This window comes from Trichomycterus rosablanca, chromosome 12, assembly GCF_030014385.1.
Source record: "Trichomycterus rosablanca isolate fTriRos1 chromosome 12, fTriRos1.hap1, whole genome shotgun sequence".
Classification (NCBI taxonomy): Eukaryota; Metazoa; Chordata; class Actinopteri; order Siluriformes; family Trichomycteridae; genus Trichomycterus; species Trichomycterus rosablanca.
The window spans coordinates 5,952,573-5,962,495 of record NC_085999.1 but is presented as its reverse complement, the minus strand read 5'-3'; the positions used below and the strand labels follow the sequence as shown (position 1 = coordinate 5,962,495).

At 38.5% G+C, this 9,923-nt stretch overlaps 1 protein-coding gene across 3 annotated transcripts in view; it reads right to left on the bottom strand.

Annotated features, from left to right (window-relative positions):
* Window positions 1–568: 568 nt before the first annotated feature.
* grb14 (growth factor receptor-bound protein 14) overlaps window positions 569–9,923 on the bottom strand; it is a 93,132-nt gene continuing 83,777 nt past the window's right edge. For 2 of the 3 annotated variants that reach the window (XM_063005655.1, XM_063005656.1), the window contains one exon: window positions 9,569–9,872. In XM_063005655.1, the coding sequence (XP_062861725.1) occupies window positions 9,732–9,872 (141 nt within the window). In that variant the 3' untranslated portion in view covers window positions 9,569–9,731. Of the gene's footprint in view, window positions 6,041–7,402; window positions 7,497–7,603; window positions 7,692–7,774; window positions 7,842–9,568; window positions 9,873–9,923 lie in introns of those variants that run through there. The other variant, XM_063005657.1, reaches the window with a different exon arrangement.

Below are 9,923 nucleotides of genomic sequence, written 5' to 3'. Positions count from 1 at the left end.
TCATACCCAGTTACCCAGTTTTATCTCTTCTGTACTGCTGCAGACCCCTGCCATGACCTAGGGTGGCAGTACCCCTTTAACAGTTTTTGAGGGCTAGCGTGTTAGACTGCTGTGCCACCCATGTGCCCCTGTTCCATGTAGTTTGTACCCAGATGCAACTGTTCGTACAAATAAATGTGTGAGCTGAAGTTGTTTAGAAATTGCTTCAACTAAATATACGATGAACTTACTGAGATCTAGACAGAGCATCCTAGTCTTCCCCATTGTAGCAGTGAAAAGTTGCAATTAATCAAGCCAAGTTATTTCGGCACAGAAAAGTCTGTAGCTGTACAGTATGTCTATTTTAATCTAGCAGATTTTTCAAAAAGCACAATAAACATTTTAAAGAACTTTAAATTAAAAAGGTTTTTGTTTTAAAGAATATGTTCGTAGTCATTAAGTAAAGTTACTCAAATCATAAAAATCCCAGGACTGCCCTGACATACATGCCCCTTACGACTTTCACTTTGTGCTATTAATCATGTAAATAGTTGATAAGAAAAGTTAATGATGACAGTGTAGCTGCAGGTGAACAAAGCCAGTTTTATAGTTGACATAAAGAAACAGTGTCCTTTCACATCCACTACACTGTCAGAGTCGGTATCAAAAAAGCAAAGCATTTCTGAGCAGAAGCACGAGAATATTGCAGCAGTCATAAATCTACACTTTGCCAAAAGAATGTCAGAGTCACAGTAATCCCTCAGCATTGGAAATAAAAAGTTACCAGTGTTTCGACTACAGTGCAATAACCATGGCAAACCAAAACCTTTCCGATTCTTTTTTATCCAGAGATATAAAACAATTTCAAATGTTCTTTTCACTTCAGTTCAGTTCATTTTGCATACTAAAGATTACAAAACATTACTCAAGCAGTGTGTTTGCTTTTCCACAAAAACATATTACAGCCGGTATATGCATTTTGATATAAAGGACAGTCTTTTCCTGGTTTTTAACTCAAATACTTAAACGTTACAGTATTCAAATGTATTTATCATCAAGTACATTGTTCTTTATTTTATACAGTACAACATGTTAGTCAGAAGTGAGTTTTTATCACTAATAGCTTTTCACACATTTCACGACCTGAAGAAACAGCACATTGGCAGGCTACGATTGTAGTGGTCGTCTTTACTGTTCTGTAAAGCACAAACTTACCACGTCAGGTGTGAAAAACTGTTAACCTGAATCATTACACGCATTCATAATATTCATAATATTAATCTTTATACAACATATGAATTATTAAACATGTAATAAAGTAATTTATTACATTCTATTAGAAACCACTTGTGGTGTAGTTTTACAGGGCTAGATATGATCAACAAGATGATTAACAAGAACACTCGAAGGGGAAAATGTGACAACATTTGGCTTAAAAGTGGTTGGGAGGTCAGACATAATAGATTGGGAACAGCACGCCTATAAAGGTATCGCTGTTATCTCGCTGTTAGGTTGGCTGTGTTTTAAATGGTACATTACTAAATCTTGTGAAACTGGTACACTTCAAATTGTTTTATTAATTCATTGATTGTCTGTTTTAACACTGCTTTATCCTATTCCGGGACACGATGGGTGCAATTCACCGGGCAAAAGGTAGGAAACACCCCAGTCAGATCACCAGTCCATCACAGAGTAAACACACGCACACACACTCACATCTAGGGCAATTTTAGTAGCTCCAATGAACCTGATTGCTTATCTTTGGACCTGCTTTACCTGGGAATCAAACCCAGGACCTTTTTGCTGTGAGGCCACTGTGCTGCCAACCAATTGTATTAGTAACAGTATCTAGTATGATTTGTTATGTACATGGTACATTCAGGCCGCAGCAAGAATTCAGGCCGATGCATTGATGTAAGCTCACAAAGTAAAATTCAGATAATATAACAGTTCTGCATACAATGATGTGTCGTGTGAAATGAACATGATACACACAAAACAAAAACATTTAAAACACTGTATTTATACACTGTATGTGGTAATAGTTAATAACTGGGGCTGTGTGTGGCCTCTGCCATTAATAACAGAGCTTAACAGTGAATTTTTTCAGCAGCTCTGGTTCTGGATATAAACTTCCCTGATATAACATTAACCAAATAAACCAGTTAGCAGATTAATAATCACCTCATGAAAATGAGATTTCAGCAAAATGGATAACTGCAAGGGTAGAAGACTTTGAACTTATGTATGTATTTAAAGTTTTATTACAGTATTTAGTGTAGTTTGTATGCATATCCTATTTGTATCTATATGCTAATGTTTTAGTTTATTCTTCTGTTAAAATTTTACCCTATTCAGCCTGCAAATCTAGCTAGTAAGTAAAGTGAGGTTTGAGGGAGTAAAGCTGTTTGGAATGTGACTGGAGTCACTTTAATTCTGTGCAAAAATATCTGCAATTCTATGGTTACAGTGACGTCCTCGATTGCTGGGTGCGGCTTTGGGATTGTGGGTTCGTAGTACTTCAGCAATCCAATGCAGTGTTTCTTAATTAAGCTGAAATAAGGCAATACAACCAAAATAAATGTGATGCTTACTGGAAACGGACAAAAGATTTCATGAAATAGTAGACAGTACTATTTAAAAGTGAACTAAGCTTTGTACTGTCACTCATGAAAGCGCAGCAGAGCAGTTAAACAGTCGTAAAGTCAAATAAATTACGTGGCAGGTCTGTTCTTGAGCATCATTTTTACAGACTTATTTATTTTAATTTCCAACACTGTTATGCTTGTAGTGTTATTTTGCTCGTACATGTAAGGCATTTTAGCAAACAGTTAAGGGTTGAGGGCTTTGCTCAAGAACCCAGCAGTGGCAGATTGGCAGTTGTAGGCTCAGAACCAGCAACCAACCTTAAATAATAGTCTAGAATCGTAATTGCTGAGCTACCACTGCCATCGAATAAATGTCTCCATTCCTAATGAACTGGTTTCTACGAGTGTATTAGGGCCATGTGAAAGAAAAAATATTTGTAAGATTCGATTTTGAGTATAAAGTCGTATAAGTTTCGATTTTGAGAATAAAGTCGAAATTATTTTGAGAATAAATTCGTATAAGTTTCGATTTCAAGTCTGTTTACATTAAAGTCGAAATAATTACGAGATTAAAGTGGAAATATTATGGTCATAGCAACCTCCTTGTGTTAAATGAGGGATGTTCATGATCTGGTAAAGTTATACTTTCATATCGGTTTCACAAATAAAGAAATCCTCAGTCTCCTGCACATCAGCACCAGTTTGTTATTAGTATAAGGACGATGAAATGGCTTTGCGATAAACTGGGTTTATTTAGAAGAACGTGCATCACCGGTGCGCTCGGCGTCTGCGTCGTCAGCAGTACTGCAACCGAGCCTTATGGACTCGTACGATAAACTAAAGCCGTATGGCATCGCTATAAATGATTGCATTGACGGGTTTAGTCATCATGTCATATGGATGGGAGCGTACAATTCAAACAACCACCAAAAAATAATCGCAGGTTATTGGATAACCACAATAACACTCTGAACTGACAAGTGCACGAAAGCTGCAAGCTCAAGCTCTTTGGCCATAATATTTCGACTTTATTCTTATAATATTTTGATTTTAATCTCGAAATCGAAACTTATTCGACTTTATTCTTGAAATCAAAACATAAAAATGTTTTTTTTACAGTGGCCCTAATACACCGTCGTAGGTTTCTACTATTCAAAATCAACAGAACAAACTTGTCTCTAGAGCTGATACAATCAACCAGTGCAATGATAGGATAGTGCAACAGGTTATTAGCTTGCTTATGTTACTATAGCTATGAACATGAAGTGTGTGACAGTCCCGCCATTGCACATTAAACATCACTGACATTTTTCAAATTGAGCAATAGCCAATAAAATCCGGATTATGCAGGAGTGCCAAGATTTGGAATATTATTGAACTTCTTGGTATTTTAGGGATTTTTTCTTGCACTAAAGCTAGGTAGATTTGCCCATTTATTTATGCATACATCATTTATGCTAGCTATTTATATTTAAGGTATATGATAGAGTAAGTTCTGTGTGTTTGTGTGTGTGTGTGTGTGTGGGGGGGGGGGGGTCAGATAAGCATCACTTAAATCAGGATTTTTCAAACCCTGGGGTCGGGCTGAAAGCATGGGTCGCTGAGAATAATAATAATAATTAAACAAACAGATTTTAACAGGCACATAAACTGTATGCAGCGTCACGGTGGCTCAGTGGGTATCACTGTCACCTCACAGCAAGAAGGTCCAGGGTTAGATCCCCAGGCGTGATGGTCCGGATCCTTTCTGTGCAGAGTTTGCATGTTCTCCCTGTGTCTGCGTGGGTTTCCTCCGGGGGCTCCGGTTTCCTCCCACAGTCCAAAAACATGCAGTCAGGTTAATTGGAGACACTGAATTGTCCTATAGGTGTGTGTGTGTGTGTGTGTATGTGTGTCTGGCCTGCCATGGACTGGCGCCCCGTCCAGGGTGTTACTGTGTGCCTTGCGCCCATTGAAAATCTGGGATAGGCTCCAGCACGGTCACCCCCGTGACCCTAAGTGGATAAGCGGTTAAGAAAATAAATGAATGAATGAACTGTATGCAAAATTGTGTATAAACGTGTATGCGAACGCCCCCTTGTGGAGGGAATTAGATGCATTTTTGTGTTGCCTGGGTCTAGTAAAAATTGTGAACAAAATGTCAGTCGTTTGAAAAATAGTTTGAAAAACCCTGACTTAGATGAACAGCTTAAAAGAATTGGTTTAATAATTTGAATTTAACTTTTTATCATTGTTCTCCATATGTGTATTTTCATTATAAAATGATGTCTGGCCCCACAACACTGCCTAGTGTGATCCAGTATTGTTAACGCGTGCTGCATGTATGTGTGTGTTTGTGATGTGTGTGCGTGTCTGTGTGGGTGTACATTCCCAATTCTGGTAAATCCCAGACTGTATAAAAGTGTGTATCAGAACAGCCATCGCATGTAGACAGAAAGTGGCTTATAGCATGCACTGAGTAACGACTTACCTCTCAAGCAAACACACCTCTCGAACAAACTACACGTATCACATTTTATAAAATACCTGAATTGTTTTTTTTTTGTTAGTTTTTTTCACATGATTACAACAGAAAAAGAAAAGAAAAAAGAAAACCTAAACAAACAAAGGGTGAGGGTGTCCATATCCTCTGAAACCCCTCGTCCTGCTGACAAAAGCAACAGGTTCAGCTTATTGTGCACGAGTAATTATGGCTGTAACCAACGTCTGTTATTTCTGTTCACAGAAAATGGAAACAAAATTGTCTGAGCTTTGATTGACAGTTTGCTACCATAAGCCCCTCACATATCAGAAAGAGCTTAGAATTCTGATCGTCGGTCTGTACTGTCAATCCTTGTACGTTTAGGCCCTTACAGTACATCGTCCAAAAACTTTATCTCATAACCGCATCGCTCCTCGTTTATTGTGAAACAGTCTTAAAGCAGACTATTCTCCCCGCACTAACAGCACCCATCAAGTCCTTTCACCTACTCAAGTCTGTTTCATCTCGCCTCACACCAATGCCCACTATTAAAAATACCCTAAATTCACATTGGGCTGAACTGTGAAACTAGACAGGAAGAGTCCATTATTTAGGCTGTCCGGATTCCCTCTTCCTGTCCAAGGCACGAGCTGCGCTGGCAATTTGTCCAGGGTCACCCTGTGAATCTGTATGGAAGTGTGATGGTGTGCAGGGGGTTAAACAGAACTACCGAGCCTCTCTAGGGGATTTAGCCAGGGATTTACAGGGTGGTTGAGGTTGTGGAGGCTGACAGATTTTGGGACTAGGAAAGAAGGTGTTGGAGGTGCCCACTGAGCAGTTGGACAGGGGTTTTTGTGGGAGTAGATCACAGGGTGGTTCGGGCACAGTGGTGTTTGAGCTTGCAGGGCAACACGCCTCGGTTCAGCTGGTAGAACTCCACCAGCTGGAGCAGATCACTGAAGCGTGTGTTTCCATCATCCAGGCTGTAGAAGAGCTCGCCGTCATCCTCAACCTTACACACATACACACACATCATTGTTCTGACATATGTTTTTTGTCCAATTTTATATGAAACACCTCCTTTATGTCAACAGTATTTGTGCATTATAATAAAATGTGAAATTTTTTGCATTCTTATGGTAGAAATATCAGGTTGTGCAACTGCCCAGGCCACATTTTCAGATAAAGTAACTGTAAGGGTACTATAGTAATACAAATTTTAAAACCTTTAAGATTGCAAACCTTTAAGAACAAAATGTAAAAGCTTTAACATTACAAATGCATAAACACTACAAAGCCTTAAAAAAGTGTCATTAACCAAAGAAAACATTTCTCTTTATCCCAGCGTTTCTCAACCTTGGGGTCGAAGCCCCACATGGGGTCACCTGAGATGCAAATGGGGTCACAGAGCATTTTTGTAGGATCATTAATAATAAATGTTGGATTCTTTTTAAATAATAGATATCCTAGGCTAATTATGTAATATATATAGAGCAGTCATATAGTTAAGTACAGTTATTTAATTGAATCTGTATTAATGTGGTATGTTAATACTGTATATATTGTGTACCTCTGCTTATATGTATATACATACACTGATCACTGAATACTATACATACATACATGCACATGTCCATACATTTTCTATATATTGCTTGTATAAAGTCTTATAGTTTGTATATTTTGTGTTTATTGTTTAATGTATAAATTGCTTGTATACTGTATTTATACTAGAGAGATACCATCAGCCAGAACCAAATTCCTTGTGTGTATGCACATACTTGGCCAATAAATCTGATTCTGATTATTGTGGCCAATGGTGGTAAAATGAATAACAGGATAAAAACAGTCCTAGAAATTCCTTCGCAGCACACACCATAAAAAGGAATCTGTTCTCTCACGTTATGATTAGTGTCACCTCTTGAGACATCACGTTCTGTGTCTGGTGTGTTTAGATGCCTTTGGTTGGTATTGTGATCATAACTGAAATGAACCGTTTCAGAATTCACTTAGAAACTGACCAAACCCCCCTGCACAGACGGTCTGTCCTCTTATTCAGTGTGCACCAGAGTTTGAAAAAAAGTGTTCATACTTTTTAACAATCGCAATAGGGTTAGTTTTAATCAAACCAAAGCTGATAAATATACACACACCCTTAGTCTATTATAATAAAAATGAGTGAATGTGAAACTGCAGTTAATCTGCCTAACTGCCTTTTAGTTTATTGACCACGTTTCCTCATTGTCACTTTGACTAAGCAATACTAGAGTGGTTTTGATTGAAAAATGAGTGACCCCATAATTTGATATATGTTACTACTGTAGTACATGGATAGATGTTAAACTGATAAGCTGAACTTAAAAATTGTACTTACAGGGACGATCTGAAAGTGTCTGATTCTTTGTGAGTGACACAGGGAGAGGACAAAGGTCTTGGGGTTGCTTTGGCTGTCTCTTAAGAGGAAAACGCTGAACAATGAACAAGATGTAGCATTATAGGTAAGTCTATGATGCTGAGATAAAACATACACAATATTTAGAGAGTATTACATAAGATCATGGTCAGTAGGACATACCCATCAATAAGTCCGTGCTGGGTGATGAGTTTGTGAGCTTCATCTCGAGATAGCTTGCTGTGGAACCATGGTTGAGCCATGTGGATTGCTGAAGAACAGCGGAGCATATTCAGTAAACAGCATAAAAAGGAAGAGAATGGAAAAAGGGCAAGATGGAATGGTAAAACTGACCTATGTTGGACAGGGAGCTTTGGGAGGGGGAGCAGCTTCCGTGGCTGAGTCGATGACAGCTCTTCCTCTAAAAGTGAAGTTACAGATCATCAAAATGCACAAAAAAACTAAATCACCAGCATTAATGCACACTTACAGTTCTTCATGTACACGGTCCTGCTGTGAGTACTGTTACAAACCCATAGTTCTGCTAAGTGTATTTGTTAGTTTGCTCTGAACAAAAAACTATTTAATTTCTTTATTAGGATTTTAACCTCATGTTTTACACACTTTGTTTTACATTCATGACAGGTAATTACTCGTTACACAAGGTTCATCAGTTTAAGTTTTTAATATTAAACACAGTTGTGGACAATTTTGTATCTCCAGTTCACCTCACTTGTACGTCTTTGGACTGTGGGAGGGAACCGGAGCTCCAGGAGGAAACCCACACAGACATGGGGAGAACATGCAAACTCCACACAGAAAGGACCCGGACCGCTCCACCTGGGAATCAAACCCAAGACCCAAGACCTACCCAGCGAGGATTATCTATCTATCTATCTATCTATCTATCTATCTATCTATCCATCCATCCATCCATCCATCCATCCATCCATCCATCCATCCATCCATCCATCCATCCATCCATCTACCATGCCACCCCAAAACTATTTAAAGATGCCAAAAGGTGGAGCTGCTTGCTATAAATCTAAAGTCAGTTCACGCTAGATTTAAAAACAACAATTAGTCTGTTCATTTTTCTTTTACCATCAAGCCAACAAGTCAGTCATCATTGTTCTTTGTGTGTTTGTTTACGGAACTTATAACAATTATTTCAATTAATGTTTTCAGCTAGCTGAATGTACCACTGCTATGCTAGTGGATTCTAGTGGATGCTAAAACGGATCAGGCCAAGATAACAGAAGGACTGGAGTAAACAGTAACAGAGCGAGTTTACATTTACTTTAGGTAAAGCAGTTCATGTCCTGACATAGGATTTAACAAAAACCCCCGATAATAATAAAATGCTAAGCTAAAGACTTTTTACTTGTTACAACCTCTTGGACAGTTGATTTATTTACTTATTTATTAGGATTTCAACATTATGTTGAACATGCAAACTCCACACAGAAAGGAACCAAACCAGCCCACCTGGGAATAGAACCCAGGACCTTCTTGCTGTAAGGTGACAGTGCTACCCACTGAGCCACCGTGCCGCCCTGGACAGTTGATCCCCATTTACAGACAAGTTGAGACATTTAGTAAAATGTAATAAAAACTGTGATTAAATCTGTGATTTTCAATTACCTGAAATCTTTAACTGGCAAAAGTACAAAGGAATAACCATTTTTATTGTCAACTTTAATTATTCTGTAAATTTTAATTTAAGTTCATTTGAGAGATAATTGCACTATAGTAAAGTATGTCAGGTTGCTAAATCTAAAAGACTGTGCTTGTCTACTGGCAAATCAGTAAACTGTGGGTAGTGACCTCATTTTACACACAATTTAGTGCACTTCTATGGGGTTAGGACTGAGTGAAAATACTAGATGTCACTGTAGTTGAAGCCTAGTGGTTAAAGTACTGAACAAGTGATCAGAAGGTCGCTGGTTCAAGCCCCACCATTTTAGTCCCCATTGGGCCCTTGAGCAAGGCCCTTAACCTTCAATCGCTCAGACTTTATACTGTCACTGCATTGGAAGTCATTTTGAATAAAGGTGTCTGCTAAATGCCAAAAATGTAAATGTCAATGTAAGCAATCTGGTCATGTGCTGTTACTAAATACCAAAAGGATAAGCGGGATTCTGATATATTTAGGTAGTTTTAATAAGGGTAGCAATCCAAATAATCACAACATATATAAATAACATTAAGAGTTTCATTAAGCATAACTGAAGTTTGTGATATTGGTAAGGATTTGAGTGGGTATGTTTCAGCTGACCAGCTGTGGATCACCTAATGCAGTGCTGCTATGTTAAGAGGCAGATCTGTGCCTCACCCTCCATGACAGACCCTCCTCCACAGCTACCGAAAGAGCCTCCGACGGGTTATCAATCACACGGCTCCTCTGTCCTGAGAAATCCATGGCCACCAGAGAGTTTTCCGAGATGCTTCTCTGAGAAAAAATAAAAGCACATAAATACATGCGCACATGAAGAACTCACTT